General features: G+C 34.4%; 1 protein-coding gene across 2 annotated transcripts in view; it reads left to right on the forward strand.

Moving 5' to 3' along the window:
* Positions 1–17,882, forward strand: part of BMPR2 (bone morphogenetic protein receptor type 2) — a 201,893-nt gene that overhangs the window by 92,497 nt on the left and 91,514 nt on the right. The window contains exons 2-3 of one of the 2 annotated variants that reach the window (XM_004262839.4): positions 6,050–6,220; positions 7,263–7,433. In XM_004262839.4, the coding sequence (XP_004262887.2) occupies positions 6,050–6,220; positions 7,263–7,433 (342 nt within the window). Of the gene's footprint in view, positions 1–6,049; positions 6,221–7,262; positions 7,434–17,882 lie in introns of those variants that run through there. The other variant, XM_049712341.1, reaches the window with a different exon arrangement.

The raw sequence follows: 17,882 nt of genomic DNA on the forward strand, positions 1-17,882 counted from the left end.
AATGTGACACACCATAGTAACAAATAGAAGGAGAAAAACCATATGATCATCTCAACAGATGCAGAGAAAGCTTTCAACAAAATTCAACACCCATTTATGATAAAACCTCTCCAGAAAGTGGGCATAGAGTGAACCTACCTCAATATAATAAAGGCCATATAGGACAAACCCACAGCAAACATCATACTCAATGGTGAAAAACTGAAAGCATTTCCTCTAAGATCAGGAACAAGACAAGGATGTACACTCTCACTGCTGTTATTCAACACAGTTTTGGAAATCCTAGCCACGGCAATCAGAGAAGAAAAAGAAATAAAAGGAATCCAAATTGGAAATGAAGAATTAAAACTCACTGTTTGCAGATGACATGATACTATACATAGAGAATCCTAAAGATGCCACCAGAAAACTACTAGAGCTAATCAATGAATTTGATAAAGTTGCAGGATACAAAATTAATGCACAGAAATCTCTTGCATTCCTATACACTAACGATGAAATATCTGAAAGAGAAATTAAGGCAGCACTCCCATTTACCATTGTAACAAAAGAATAAAATACCTAGAAATAAACCTACCTAAGGAGACAAAAGACCTATATGCAGAAAACTATAAGACACTGATGAAAGAAATTAAAGATGATATCAACAGATGGAGGGATATACCATGTTCTTGGATTGGAAGAATCAATATTGTGCAAATGACTACTACCCAAAGCAATCTACAGATTCAGTGCAATCCCCATCAAATTACCAATGGCATTTTTTACAGAACTAGAACAAAAAATCTTAAAATTTGTATGGAGACACAAAAGACCCTGAATAGCCAAAGCCGTCTTGAGGGAAAAAAATGGAGCTGGAGGAATCAGACTCCCTGACTTCAGACTATACTACAAAGCTACAGTAATCAAGACAATACGGTACTGGCACAAAAACGGAAACAGAGATCAGTGGAACAAGGTACAAAGCTCAGAGGTAAACCCACGCACCTATGGTCAACTAATCTATGACAAAGGAGACAAGGATATACAATGGAAAAAAGGCAGTCTCTTCAATAAGTGGTGCTGGGAAAACTGAACAGCTACATGTAAACGAATGAAATTAGAACACTCCCTAACACCATACCCAAAAACAAACTCAAAATGGATTGGAGACCTAAATGTAAGACTGGACAGTATAAAACTCTTAGAGGAAAACAAAGGAAGAACACTCTTTGACGTAAATCACAGGAAGATCTTTTTTGATCCACCTCCTAGAGTAATGGAAATAAAAACAAAGATAAACAAATGGGACCTAATGAAACTTAAAAGCTTTTGCACAGCAAAGGAAACCATAAAGAAGACAGAAAGACAACCCTCAGAATGGGAGAAAATATTTGCAAATGAATCAGCGGACAAAGGATTAATCTCCAAAATATATAAACAGCTCATGCAGCTCGATATTAAAAAAACAAACAACCCAATCCAAACATGGGCAGAAGACCTAAATAGACATTTCTCTAACGAAGGCATACAGATGGCCATGAAGCACATGAAAAGCTGCTCAACATCACTAATTATTAGAGAAATGCAAATCAAAAGTACAATGAGGTATCACCTTACACCAGTTAGAATGGGCTTCATCAGAAAATCTACAAATAACAAATGCTGGAGGGGGTGTGGAGTAAAGGGAACCCTCTTGCACTGTTTGTGGGAATGTAAACTGATACAGGCACTATGGGGAACAGTATGGAGGTTCCTTAAAAAACTAAAAATAGAATTACCATATGATCCAGCAATCCCACTACTGGGTGTATACCCAGAGAAAACCACAATTCAAAAAGACACATGCACCCCAATGTTCATTGCAGCGCTATTTACGATAGCCAGGTTGTGGAAGCAACCTAAATGCCCAACGACAGACGAATGGATAAAGAAGATGTGGTACATATATACAATGGAATGTTACTCTGCCATAAAATGGAACAGAATTGGGTCATTGGTAGAGACGTGGCTGGATCTAAAAACTGTCATACAGAGTGAAGTCAGAAAGAGAAAAACAAATATTTTATATTAACGCATATATGTCAAACCTAGAAAAATGGTACAGATGAACTGGTTTTCAGGGCAGAAATTGAGACAACAGATGTAGAGAACAAACGTATGGATACGAAGGGGGGAATCCGCGAGGGGTGGTGGTGGTGGTGTGATGAATTGGGAGATTGGGATTGACATGTGTACACTGATGTGTATAAAATTGATGACTAATAAGAACCTGCTGTATAAAAAAAATGTGGGGCTTCCCTGGTGGCGCAGTGGTTGAGAGTCCGCCTGCTGATGCAGGGGACACGGGTTCGTGCCCTGGTCCGGGAATATCCCACGTGCTGCGGAGTGGCTGGGCGCGTGAGCCATGGCCTGTGCATGAGTCCAGAGCCTGTGCTCCGCAACGGGAGAGGCCACAACAGTGAGAGGCCCGCGTACCGCAAAAAAAAAAAAAAAAAAAAAATTGTGTTCTGTTAGAAAGAGGCAAGAAAAAACAAATACTGCATTATATGTTTGAAAGTCCCTAAGAGAATAGATTTAAATAGTTTCACATACATACACAAAATGGTAATTATGTGAGGTGCTGGAGCTGTTAACTAACCCTATTGTGGTAATCAGTTTGCAATATATATATGTATCAAATCATGTTGTACACCTTAAACTTACACAGTAATATATGCCAATTATATCCCAATAAAGCTGGAAAAAAATTTTTTAAAAATAAATAAAATGAGGAGAGCAGTTTTTGAAAGACTCCTATCTAATCACTGTATTTGATTATGGATGTCCCTTGAAAGAACTAATTGACCATACTTGATTGATCAAGATTTGTTTATTAGCTGTTGACAAATTCAGAAAACCACATGTAAATGATCAGGTCTCTTTTTGTGAGAATATAATACTAGGCTATACTGTTTCTCATAGTAGTCTTTATTTCATGCCTACTTTTCCTGCATTATTTATGAAGAATGCAAAACTTTATACAGAGATTTTGCTGAGACATTATAACAAATAGCATTTAAAAACATGCAAGCACTGTTTTACGAAATGGAGTTTTTCTTTCTTTTGACCAAAGGACGGTTTAGTTAGAATTCTTGCTTAAACACCTTTATTTTATATAGAAATTTGCTGAATCATAATTTGAAATAGTTACTCTCAAAATAGCCAAGTATAATTTTCCTATACTAATGACACTGTCATAAAATAATTCCTATGAAGTAGGCTGAAGTAATTTTAAGAAAAAGTTATTTAGTGAAAACTGAGGGATATTAAAGGTACGATTCAGTGTCCTACAGTTGTACCTTTATTGCCTTGATCTTGGGATGAAGCAACAGGGAGACATAGAGGAGATTGGATTTGGATTTGTTTGTTTGTTGTCTTTTTATATAAGGAGAATTTTAGGTTTCAGTCAGCAAATTATTTAATAATGGAACTAAAAATTTTATGCATGTTCATTCCTTTAGCTACTTTTTTTTTTTTTTTTTCCCGGTACGCGGTCCTCTGTGGCCTCTCCCGTTGCGGAGCATAGGCTTTGGACGCGCAGGCTTAGCAGCCATGGCTCACGGGCTCAGCTGCTCCGCGGCATGTGGGATCTTCCCAGACTGGGGCACGAACCCGTGTCCCCTGCATCAGCAGGCAGACTCTCAACCACTGCGCCACCAAGATAGCCCCCTTTAGCTACTTTTCAGTTGTAAAAGAAATCCAGGCAGAGGAAAAATTTTCACTTTGTATTTATTCTTTCACAAGGATATATTTTTATTTTTAAATTAAATGAGGCACTTATTTATTTATGATCCATCTACCTCCAGGTACGGTTAGATCCCTATTCATTAACTCAGTACTCAATACAAAATTCTAGTCAAAATGGATAACAACAGAAGAGGAGGGGAAAAAATAGAATATCTTGGTTGTGGAAAAGTAGAAATAATGAGTTCATACATTCATTCTGATCTTTCTAACGATCAAGACAAAAAGGGAAACAGAGTGGGTTACATAATTTCAGCAAGTGGTAGTAGCACTTAACCTGAGTCAAGAAATGGGGATAAGGAATTATGTCTCATAAATAGGCATGCTTTTTTAGATCTACATTACAGAGTTTTGTTTTTAGTTTGAGTCTTTTAAGTATCAATCTTTGTGCTGTGTGTACTTTATATGTAGAGATATATTTGATTTTAATCTTTATAATAATTTTGTAAAGTTTGCAAATTAGGGTATATCTAAGGAAATACTGTTAAATGTGCAAGATAGTATAAATATTTGTCATTAAAGGATTTTGAATATGTGACTACATGTGGTAAAAATGTGATATACTTATAATCTGGCTAATGCCCTGGAAATAGTTTTTATAAAAAGCTAGGGACTTCCCTGGTGGTCCAGTGGTTAAGAATCTGCCTTTCAATGCAGAGGACTTGGGTTTGATCCCTGGTCAGGGAACTAAGATCCCACATGCTGGGGGGCTACTAAGCCTGCAGGCTGCAACTACGGAGCCTGTGTGCTCTGGATCCCGTGCACTGCAACTAGAGAGAAGCCTGCACACCGCAATGAAAGATCTTGCGTGCCACAACTAAGACCTGACGCAGCCAAAATAAATAAGTAAATAAAAAATCTTTTTTTAAAAAAAGGCTATACTACATTTTCTGGCCATTTATATGATATTAGTAAATACCTTCTAGAAGACTGCCTGAAGTTCTAAATTGTGGAAATGTGGAAGTCACGTTTATTTTTTTGAGTAATTACTCTCTCCAGGCAGACTATAAGATGCTTGACGGGTAGAACTCTATATTATCTGTTTGTGAATCCCCTATTTATTTAGCTCAATACTTTGAAGGTGCTTTCTGTTGTAATAAATATGGTAGGTCTGTGTTTCTAAATAGACTTGGGCACGCAGTTGTTGGTGCTTTCATTTCTTCTCCAGGGTTTTGTCCTTAGTTTTGTAGTTTCAGAAACATTATTTTAATAAATCATTTCCAGTGCTAAGGTGCTAATGAATTAAGCCATACTAAATAAGATACACAGCAAAATCAAGAAATAAATCAGAAGCCCATGGGGAATATAGTGGCAAAGTGTGTTAGATTGTTATTCTGGCAAGTCAAACACAGTAGGAAAGTCTGCTTTAAGAAACCAAAGATCAGCTGTTGCTTTTGATAACCATTTACTTCTTTGGTATTCTCAGCAGTGTTGGTAAATGTTTGTTAGCTGATAAATTATGTGGCAAATGTTCTACTGAGATTAGTTAAATCAGATTATGTACATGGAGAAAGACTGACTGGCATTGAAAATACATTGGGTTGACCTTCGGTATGAGGGATTGTTGAGCATTTCTTCTATTATATTGATATTTTTAATGATGGAAAATCATTTTCTTTTTGAGCACTAATAGCCTTAATTTTTAAAAACAGGTTTATTAAGGTATAATTTACATAGCATGAAATTCACACATTTTTAGTGAACAATTATTTTTTTGTACATTTACAAAGCTGTGCAAACATTGCCACAATCTAATTTTGGAACATTTCTATCTCCCCAGATAGAAACCATGTACTATCCACTTGTAGTCTCTCCTCATCCTTAGTTTAACATGCCTAATGTTATGTTTAACATTTTACAACTGAGTATAAAATATGGTAGAAGTGAGTACTGTAGAATTTCCAAAAATTATTCAGCCCTCTAGGTTTGTTAATTTGTTTTGAATTTTTAATAATTTAGAGCATGGACATTTTTGTGATGATATTTCTTTATTCAGACACCAATATTATTTAATAGGAGAAAGAGTGGTGAGAATAATTTATGTAAGAGGGTATTCCTTTTGGGAAATGAGTTTTTAAGTTTGCTTCTTGTTTGGAAGTTACAAATTAATTAATGAAAAGAAAGAAGTTATTGAATAAATACAAAATTGCACATTTATTCAAGCCTTGTTAGGGATTTAGTAGGGAAATTTACAGTGCCTTTCAAAAAGGCTCTAAGATTTTATATAATAATGTTTTGCAAAGATTATCATAAAGTGAATTTGTCTTTTTTTCCTTTATTTTAGCTTCTCAGAATCAAGAGCGTCTTTGTGCATTTAAAGATCCATATCAACAAGACCTTGGGATAGGTGAGAGTCGAATCTCTCATGAAAACGGAACAATATTATGCTCAAAAGGTAGCACCTGCTACGGCCTTTGGGAGAAATCAAAAGGGGACATAAATCTGGTAAAACAAGGCAAGTAATACTTTTTTTACCTGAAATAACTCTTTCATACAATTGAAGTTTATCTAAGAAGGGCATGGAAGTAGATTGTAAAACCCTCTGCAGGAGAACAGTAAGTTTAAAAGTGTGTATTCATGTCTGTATTCACACACAAGCTCCACATTTGCAAAGGGTAATTGTTTTTAGCTTATTTTAATAATACCTTATTACAATTTTAATAATATAATGCCATTTTATGAAGTTTAGAAAATAAAACTATAAGAGAAACAAATGTCTACAATTCCATACTTTAAAAAGTTTTTTTTAAAAACTATATTGGTTTATTCCCTTCAGGCGTGTTTTCTTTGTACTTCTATGTTTATATGTGTGTGTACTATTTTTTTTCAAAATTATGGTAATACTATATAAATAATTTCATATACAGTTTTTCCCATTTAAATTATATCATGAATATTTTCCTATGTCTTTAAATATACTTTGAAAACACTTTCAAAATCTACAATTTTTCATTGTATACATGTATCTCAGTTTACTTACACATTACTCTGCTGTTGGACATTATATTGTTTTCTGGTTTTCATTGTAATACCTAATGCTTCAGTGAACATCTTTGAACATAATTCTTTGATTGTATCTCATAATTTTCCTGGAATAGACTTCTGGAAGTAAAATTTTTAGATTATAAAACATGAAAAGGCTCTTCATAAAAATTGCCATGTGACTTTCTAGAAATGTTATATACATTTACATTCCCTCCAGCACTGTGTGTTACTAAATCCTTGTTATTGTTATATATAATTATTTTAAAACCCAGAAGAATTCAATAGATATAGACAAAAATGTAATCTTATTGATGTTTTAATAATAATTCTTAGATTAACTGTGAAGTGAAACATTTTATTAGTGGCTTTTTCCTTCTATGAAATGCTTGTTTATACTTTGCCATTATCTGTTATTAAAAAAATGTGGTTTCCTATTGGTTTGCAATGGTTATAACTTATTTACATTATGACATATATAAACCTAACTTGTTTACATTAACATCAATTTGTAGGATGTTGGTCTCACATTGGAGATCCCCAGGAGTGTCACTACGAAGAATGTGTAGTAACTACCACTCCACCCTCAATTCAGAATGGAACATACCGTTTCTGCTGTTGTAGCACAGACTTGTGTAATGTCAACTTTACTGAGAATTTTCCACTTCCAGACACAACACCACTCAGTAAGTAGTTAAAGTAACGTACGTTTCCTTGTAATTCCTTTCTCCAAAGATTTTCAGAATTTAAAAATATATGAAAATATTCAGGTTGGGCCAGAGTGAGAGGGAGAGTTCCAGCATCATGAGACTACATCTAGCTAACACCTAAAATCGAGAAGAGATACACCAGGATTTCCAAGGTATTGGTATATTATCAAATAAGTTTGAATCAAAATATAGTACTTTCCAACTCACATGAAGAGGAGTTTGGTAATATCAAGAACACAACATATGTCCTTACTCTTTCACCCAGCACTCCCATTTGTAGGAGTTTATCTTTGAAGACATACCTCCGAAAGTATGAAAATACATATGCATAAAGTTACCTATTGTAGTATTGTCTGTAACTGTATAGTATTGGAAACTACCTAAATGCCTAAGAATAGGAGATTGATTCAAATCCACTATGGTACATACATGTGTAATGGAGTACCAAATATACAGCTATAAGAAAAAAATGGGTAAGATCTCTGTGAACTGATATGGAGTGATTTCTAGAGGTAACATTAGGTGAATAAAAAGCTTATATAGTATGCTGTCTTTTGTGTAAAATAGAAAGCTTATCTTTACAAAAAGAAGCAAAGAAAGGATAAACCAGAAAATAATGAAGTTGGTTACTTACAAGGGTTGGAGGGAATGGAACAGAAAGGATACAAGAAGGAGGAAAAGTCCTCTGAATATAGCTTTATGCATGTAGTTTTGACTTTTGGAATTATGTTACTAATCTGTGTGTGCAAAAAGTATAATTAAATCATTAAGGACGGGAAGGGGGCAAAATCCCAAACTGAAAGCAAATGAGCCTAGTTGTATTTTACATAAACATCATAATCACACTTAAGGGAAAAAGAAAGAACTAATCTAAGCATTTTACAAAAACAGTATTTGACTGTATATACTCTTTTAGGCAATATATAAGAGATTGGGGGGAGAATTGCAAACAAATAACTGAACTCTTTTTAGAAGGTTTGATTTTTAGTAGTGTGTACAAAGCAATTCTGAAACAATTGTAGATATATTTGTATTATAGGATTAAGAAAATGAGTATTAGTGTTGATATTCTTGGGAACCAGTGTTCTCACTGAAGGAATAAGGAAACAGTTATAGATGGGGGAAGAAAAGAGAATCCTATGTGAATAGATTGTAGTTCAAGGTATTATTATGGACTTATGACTTAAAAAATATCCATATGTATGTGTTACATGCATGTATATGCAGCCATGTATATATGTATTTGTATGAGTATGTATTTATATGTGTGTGTGTATACATACATGCCTACATATATTTCTTATCTCTGTTGAAAAAAATAAGAAGCAAAAGCACCCCTATAGCTATGAGTGTACATAATGCCCAGGTTTAGTTTCTACTACGACTCCACAGTCAGTGGAACTTGGGGTCCTTGGAAAAATGACTTATTCTAGAACTGGAGCAGGATAGGTGCAAGATAAACGTGCAACATCTTATAACACTAGAAGATAAGGAAAGAAGTACCCCCCAAAAGGATGGAGACTTGTCACAGTAGCCAGTTTGAAGGAACCTCCCACGAGCTACATTTAAGATCATTTTAGTGATCTTAAGATCATTTAAGATCATTTAGTAATAAGTTATAAATCATTGGAGGGAAAATGAATTGAGTCTATGCTGATAGCAGAGAAGGGAGAAGAGAGGGCACTTGTGTATAGTAGAATGCCAAGTGCCAAGTTGTAACTGTAGGTGTTGGAAAATTATCATTATGCAGCCATCATGGCAAGGATTGGATCAGGCAAGAATCATCCTAAGATCCTAAATCTAGGGGGCAGGTTCAATAAGGACTGAGGATATTTGCATTATTTTAGAGTTTGTCCAACATATTGCGAGGGAAAAATTAGTAATTATAAAGTGAGGAAATCAGACAATAGCTTAACCAGGTAATATCATTAATGAAGGGCAGATGGACGTCCGTGATACTCTGAGGACACAGTGTAACTAATTTAGTACTGTATTTCAATCAAGAATGAATCTAATCACAAAGGAACATCAGGCAAATCATAAATTAAGAATGTTCTGTTACAAAAAGGGAGTTTGTTTTCCTCAAAAATGTCAATATCATATAAGAAAAAGAGACTGTGAGAAAGATTCTATATTAAAGGAGGCTAAGAAAGTTGACAACTAAGCGATACCTAACTCTCCTATACTGGATGTGCAAAATGTGATAAAGGATGTTGTTAATCCAATTGACAAAATAGATAATTAAAGATTTTTTTCAATGTTAAATTTACTGAAGCTGATAAGAATAGTGTGGTTATATAAGAGAATATCCATATTCTTAGGAAATACTGAGAAGTGTTTAGAAGTAAAGGGCCATGATGCGTGTATCTAACCTTCCTTGAATGATGAAGCAAATGGGGTATAATGGTAAGAAAAGTGAATTTGGATAAAGGCATATGGGTATTCTTTGTACTATTGTTATTCTTGCAACTGTTATAATTATTTCCAAATAAAAAGTTTTAATTTTTTAAAATAATTTTTAAAAATTGAAATGTAGCACTTTTCAAGAATTCTTTTCTCTGTCAAGAAATTTTATCAGCCCATACTCTAAGATCTTCAGTTTTGGATTATTTCCTTTGATTATTTATTTATTTATTTATTTATTTTATTTTCTAAAGTGTTTTTAAAATTTATTATTTTATTTTATTTTAATTAATTTATCTGCCTGTATCAGGTCTTAGTTGTGGCCCACGGAATCTTTGTTGCAGCATGTGGGATCTTTCGCTGTGGCGTGCAGGCTTCTCTAGTTGCAGCACGTGGGCTTCTCTCTAGTTGTGGCGCATAGGCTCCAGAGTATGCGGGCGCAGTAGTTGGGGTGTGCGGGCTTAGTTGTCCTGCGGCATGTGGGATCATAGTTCCCCAACCAGAGATGGAACCCACGTCCCCTGCATTGGAAGGTGGATTCTTAACCACTGGACCACCAGGGAGGTCCCTATTTCCTTTGATTTATTGATGAAACACTAAACTGAAAGCAATAAGGAGTTTTTTCATGTAGTTTCTATCTACTCAAGGCAATTAGCTTTTATTGTGAAATTATACTGAATTGGCTATATTTATTTTCCACAAAAAAACAAACAAAGCAAGGTCTCTAATTTTCACATCTAGCTAGATGAAAGAAAAGTGAATTTGTCCATAAATTCACCTCAAAGATCTTTACAACTACATTTCAGATGGTTACCTAGAACTTGGTCTACTGTAATCTCTTGAATCAAAAGCAGGGAATGATTGCCACTATAAATCAGTAATGTTATCCTGATAAAAAGGGAAAGTGTTTTAAGTGTTCTGATTTGAGAGTGTTAACCCAATTAATGTATTTTGTTCTTCAAACAAAACAATCAAGTAAATTCATTGTTAGTAAACAAAATGAATATTTACTTTTATATTAATTTCAAGAAAACTAGTGCTTCCCTGGTGGCGCAGTGGTAGAGAGTCCTACTGCCGATGCAGGGGACACGGGTTCGTGCCCCGGTCCGGGAAGATCCCACATGCCGCGGAGCGGCTGGGCCCGTGAGCCACGGCTGCTGAGCCTGCGTGTCCGGAGCCTGTGCTCCACAACGGGAGAGGCCACAGCAGTGAGAGGCCCGCGTACCAAAAAAAAAAAAAAAAAAAAGAAAAATAACCACTACTATATAGAATGTCAGACATTTAGTCTGTAAATGCTTAGGTGCTTGACCAAAATAAAAATAGTTTTAAGTGTTGAAGTTTAAAGGAATTAATTAAAATATAAAATTAAGAAGCAGAACTTTTTGTTCCTTGACGTATATTGAATATTACATCAGTAGAAAGTTTGGTGGTAGTGATTTTTTTTCTGTAATTTTTCATTATAAAAATGCCATTTATTGACTATTTAACATAGACATTGGCCAAATAAAGACATGTATTTAAAAATTACTAGAAATATGGTGCAAACTCATCAAAGGTAGAGAAGGAGGGATAGTTCAGGGTGGCTCTTTATGGGAGGTTGCCTATTATTATTATACTTTTGTATTGTTTGAATCTTTAACATAAGAATATATTTGTATATTACTTATTTAAGGAAGTATTAAAGGAATACATGCCTATTTATTCAGAAAAATAGAAAAATGAGATAAATGGAGAGGAGAATAATAATCTTTAAAAATCCCTACACCCATATACAACCATTGTTAATATTTTGAATATTTCTTTCTAGTCTTTTCTCTTTAATTTTTGTATAGTTGTATTAGTGATATAAATTTTAGATCCTGCTTTTTAAACATAATATAATATTTTCCAGGTATTACATGTTTCATAATCATCAGTTTTAATGGTTGTATAATATTTTACCAACTAGATATTTTTCTTATCCATTCCTCTGGTTTTGGACATTTAGGCTGTTTCTAGTTTTTTGCTACAATGCACATGTTTGTATATATACCATTATATTAAATTATAATTCCCAGAATTGTAATTCCTGTATCCACTAGTAACAGTATTAAAGTTCCTCATACATTGTCAAATTGCTTTTCCAATGGTTGAAACAGTTCACATTCCCATCAGTGATATACTAAAGTGCATATCTCATCATATGTTAATGAGCACTAGTATTAAAATAAAACTTTGCTGAGGTCATTTTGAAAATGGATTTACATTGTTTTTACTAATGAGGTTCACTTGTTTTTTGTTTTTTGAATATTTTTATATTCATTGTCCATTTTTAATATTATTTCTCAATAATGAAGCTGACTAGTTTTGAGAAAAATGATTGTTAAAAATCTTTGAACCTTGGCTCTTCCTAAGGAAATACCCTTAATATCGTTCAATAAAAGTTCAGTGCTCATTTTATAGTGTGTAAATTAGACCTTAATAAAGGTATTAAAATGCTTATTACTCATTCTTCTGAGAACAGTGTTCACAGAAACAGTATCTCCATCCCTCACATGATGTTTTCGTGATGGCATTAAAGCCTTCTATTTGCATAGTATTTTATACTTTCGAAGTGCTCTCACATCTATAAACTCCTTAAAGATGTCTCCTTAATGTGTAGGTAGTTCAGTCAAAAATAAACCCTGTATTTTAATGAGTAACCATGCTACTCAGGAGGAGTGGATTGAAGTGGTAGTCTTTCTCTAGCAGATTTGACTTATAGCTTATCTTCCTTTAACTTTTTGTCTATTGTATTGGTACACAATAAAAGTCAATGTTAATATTTTGGGCCCCCAACCAAAAAAATTCTTTTCAACTTTTGAAATTATTTCAAACTTATAAAAACTGCCATGTACCCTTACTCAGATTCACTAATTGTCAACATTTTGCTGTATTTGCCTTATCATTCTCCCTCTCTCTATATATGTAGATCACTATTTTTTTTAACCTTTTGCAAATAAGTTGCAGGCATCATACCTAAATTTTTATGTATTTTGCAGTTGTCGCTCTGTCTCTTCTAGATTCTAAAGTCTTTGGTGATAGGGACTTTGTTTTAATGCCCCTTTGTCTCCACAGTGACTGGTGCAGTATCAGGTACATAGTGGGAGTACAGTAAATGTTTGTTGAATGAATAATTTAATAAACGAATATGTGCTAATGTGTAAATTTTGAAATATTGTTAAATCCTTGGAAGGAATAGGATTTGCCTTTTTTTAATCTGGCAAAAAAATGAATTTAATGGATTCACTAACTAATGGACAGGTGTTTATTTTTAAAATTTATTTTTAAATGTATTTATTTATGGCTGCATTAGGTCTTTGTTGCTGCGCGCGGGCCTTCTTTCTCTAGCTGCAGTGAGCAGGGGCTGCTCTTCGTTACAGTGAGTGGGCTTCTCATTGCAGTGGCTTCTCTTGTTGCCGGAGCATGGGCTCTAGGTGCATGCGGGCTTCAGTCATTGTGGCATGTGGGCTCAGTTGTTGTGGCTCGCGGGCTCTAGAGCGCAGGCTTAGTAGTTGTGGCACATGGGCTTAGTTGCTCTGCGGCATGTGGGATCTTTCTGGACCAGGACTCGAACCCATGTCCCCTGCATTGGCAGGCAGATTCTTAACCACTGCGCCACCAGGGAAGTCCCTGGACTGGTGTTTATTGAAAGCTGGTTGCTACTTTCAGTTAAAAGGACAAATGTAGTGAAATAGTTAAGTGGGATAGCAAACGCAGACAAAACAAATTAACTCTCCTGTTTGAGATTCACCATGGTATAAGTACAGAAAAGCCACGATCATTCCCCTCTCCTTTCCCTTTCCAAAAAGTGAAACATCAGCCTTTAATTTTTAAGGTAATAGAAGAATATAAAAAACTTTTCCTAAGATTCTGTTATACGATCTCATTTTCAGAGATTACTCTCAAAGTACAATTGTAGTGTATTTTAATACTGGGAAAGAAAACAATGCACAGGTATCAATAGATTATGGCTGTTTAAAAGACCACATGGTGAGGTTAAGCTCCAGGGAACAACAGAGGGTACTTAATGTTCTCTGAATCCTACTCATTTCTTTCTAGATTGTTTTCAACTGAACAGTTTGCTTCTTGACATCAAACCATTCGTTGCTGTTACTGTAATTATATCTTTCTCATCAAGTATGCTTCTGTACAACATCCACAACCACATTTACTTGCCTTCTTACTTGCTATCCCTTGTACATTGAGTAGGGTTAGATCCAGCAGCAGTAAAGGAATGTACGGATGATTGAGAATAACAAGGTGTAGCTCTCTTTCAAAAGAAGCTTGGTTTTTTTCCTCAATCTTCGTTGAAGCTCAAGACAATGAGGTACTGAGTGATAGAAGCTAAAGCATATGATAGTAGTGGATCTTTAAGAATAATGTGGGGGGAGTTGTTAGGGGAAAAGGTGATGGACTAACCACAGGACCATAAGCAACTATCTGTAATTCTGCCAAGCCACAGAGTGTCACATTATAATAATTCAAGGATTACTTTGATAGTTATAGGATTGGAGGAAGGTATTCTACTTACCTGTAGTTCTTAAATTTGTTTTAATTACAGATTTTGTGTAGTCTTATAAAACTGCCCTACATAGTTTTTTAGAGGCAACAAGATAGGGCACAAATAAATGAAACCTCTGCAACCTGTTCACTCAGGTGAATCTGGGTAACATACATATGGGAGTTTTTATAAGTTTGAAATAATCTCAAATTTAAAAGTTAAAAAATTTTTTGTTGGGGGCCCAAAATATTAACATAAGGCATTCATTGTCTACCAGTATAATTATAGGCAAAAAGTTAAAGGAAGATAAGCTATAATTCAAGTGTGACTGGTTCCTGAAAATTGTAGCAGAATGGGAAGTCCACTGATGCTTTTATTGAGACATAAGTGAAATGTCTGCTTTAAAATAATTAAACACCAGCAGTTAATTATTAATGTTGGAAAAAGTTATGTGAACATTGTTATGTGCCATAAAAATTAGGTTCTATTTGGACTGTAGATCACCAATGATTTCTGGCTAGTTAGGACACTAACTCTCTGTTCTCAAAACCTTTTTCCTCCAGTCATAGCATCTGAAGTATAGTTTACATGTTGTGTTTCTCCATTAAGAAGAATTATTACCATTAAAAAAGAAAGAAAAAGAAAGGAAAAAGAGGTTCTGATATTTAGAAATGAGTGTCAATTATTTTGCTGTAATCCCTGATCTGAGGTTGTTGGCAACAGAGGCTTATAGCATGTGTTCAAACAGAAACACATTGTGAGATAATTCTCCAAAACAAAACTGGCTAGTGGTGAGGAGATTTATGGATTAATAACTCATATTCTAGGTCTTTGTACTACAATCATTACTTTTTCAAAGATTTTTCTGTTCTACTAGTGAGTCTGTTTCAGTTGTTTATCTCTTTTTAAGGGGATAGGTACCATATTTGACTCAACTTTAAAAATGAGAAAATATGAGAACCTTAATAAATACTAGCCAGTAGTTCTGTACCTGTTTAGTACTTAATTATACATAGACCTGGCTCTAGACACAGTTATGGAATTAAGGAAGATTAGATACTTTTCTTCCCTTGAGATCTTATTTTCTGAGGCCCTTTCCTTTCTGTTAGGAAACCCTCCCTCTGTTGTGCTCAGTATGATATGTTAACATTTTTAGGCACTTTCCTTCCATCCCCCTTCAGCATATGCTGTTCTTAATCTTGTTTTCCTCTGGCCTTAAGACATTAGTGTTAGATATTTATTTAATGAGTGTTGCTTCTTAAAATACTTGGCAGTAAACTTAAGATTCTTAGAGAATGTTTTTCCAGATGGGATAAATCTTGTAGAGAAATTTCAATTCACTTTATCAGGATTATAGAGTTGTTAGAGCAGTCTCTTTTCAGTAAACATATAAAGGGCATTCAGGCATTTAGTATATAGAGAAATTGAAACTAGCTAAATAACATTTTTGAGTACTCACTAAGGCCTCTATACGCACTAAACCTTTACATTTAACCCTTACAGAAACATATGAAATGGTTACTGTTATATTCTTATTTTCCATGGAGAACACTGAGACACAGATATGCAGTGTACCAGGTCACACAACCAATGAATGGTAGAGCCAAAATTCAAACCTAGGTGTTTTGGCTCCAGAGTATGTGTTACCAAACATTACTTTCTATTAGTTTTAACCGTTACTCTATATATTCAATTGTCATTAACCATTACTCTACACTCAAACAGGGGACCTGTTAATATTTGTTTGTTCATTCATTTGGGAGAGAGATTGAAAAGATTTTTTTGAAAATGTTTATCACATTTCCTAAAATTCAAGGACCACTTCTATTTTTCTTCATATAACCTCATTTAAAAAAAACACAACTTATATGTATTTTAAAGGGAAATTTCCCATCACTATTATAAATGGAACGCCAGTATTGTAAGTAGAAGGTAACTTTAAAAATTATTTATTTAATTGTAAATAAGGTGAAAGTAAAATCATATTATTAATTAGCTAGATATTGTTGCTTATCAAATTGTCTGAAACTTTAAGCTTGCTTTCTCTGTGTTAAAAGAGGAGACTAGCAAATGTTTGTTAGGAAATAGAATTACATTGTCACCAAGTTGAGATTTTCTTCTTTAGTAATTAGACAAAAGAAAGAAAACTAACTTTCAGTAATAACATGTCAAGGTACTCCTAAAACCAGAAGTCTGACACTTTAGGAAAGTGAACTGTATTATTCTGAGTCTCTTCCAACCATGAGAGACTTTGTGGCACTTAATCTGTTTAAAAAGAAAGCCATTCTTGGGACTTCCCTGGGGGGTCCAGTGGTTAAGAATCCACCTTCCAATGCAGGGCATGCGGGTTTGATCCCTGGTCAGGGAACTAAGATCCCATGTGCTGCAGGGCAACTAAGCCTTCGCTCTCTGGAGCCTGTGCACCACAACTAGAGAGAAGCCCGCACACCGCAATTAGAGAAGCCCGCGCACCGCAACGAAGAGCCCGTGCACTGCAAGGAAAGATCCCACATGCCTCAATGAAGATCCCACATGCCACAACTAAGACTCAACGCAGCCAAATAATAAAAAAATTAAATTAAAAAAATAAAAGAAAGCCATTCTTTAAATAAGTGAATTTATACCTACAGTATATTCTTTTACTTTCTTATACCCTTAATTCATCCTTAATGTGCTTGTAAATTCCAAGAGTTTGAAAGAAGTATATAATTATTGCAAGGTTCACAGTTATTTTAGAAAATTTTCTTGATAAGACTTCTGGAATTGGTATAATTAACCTCCCTAACTATAAACAAGATAATCAAGTTGGTAGAAAAGCCAGCAAAAATTTGTCATTTAAAAAAAATTAAATAAACCTAACTCATTTAGTGGGAAGTTCTTAGATGAAAGTCAGTATAAAAATGTAGAATCCTTTTCTTTTCTTTTATGTACATTATTCATTAAGTTGATGGTTGGATCGAGTTGATGAGAAATAAAGATCAAACTGCATCTAAAGCTAGGTATAAGAAATTCTAATTTATGCTGTGCTGTTAAGATTAGAAATTCTAATTTCAGAGTCTGGCAGCAAATGTCTTTATCTCACACTAAGCTAGAAAAGAAAGCCTACATTTAGAGAAGCTGACATTGGCATAGGGCCACAGGTAGGTTTTTAGCTATTGTGAATTTATACTAATTTTTTTCAGTTTTTACTGCTTCTGTGACAGCATTAAAGTGATTGAGTAGACAGAAAATGGGAAATAAGAATGTTTTAAAAGTCTTTGCTTAATACTTCATGAAGCATTTTAGCAAGAAGCAAAACAAAATATGTCATTCCTTTTTATACTTATTAAAAATATTAGTGGAGAAAGAGTGGCACAAGAGAAATAGAGGAGTGTATCCTTTAGAAAATATTAATTCTTTAATGTGGTAGTAATAAGATTCTATTTACACATGTTATGTGTTGTTGGTCAGACAGTTTTCATTCTGAAGTTTTGTTAGCTCTGTCCTATTGAAAGTCTATC

Source organism: Orcinus orca, chromosome 7, assembly GCF_937001465.1.
Source record: "Orcinus orca chromosome 7, mOrcOrc1.1, whole genome shotgun sequence".
NCBI classification, from domain to species: Eukaryota; Metazoa; Chordata; class Mammalia; order Artiodactyla; family Delphinidae; genus Orcinus; species Orcinus orca.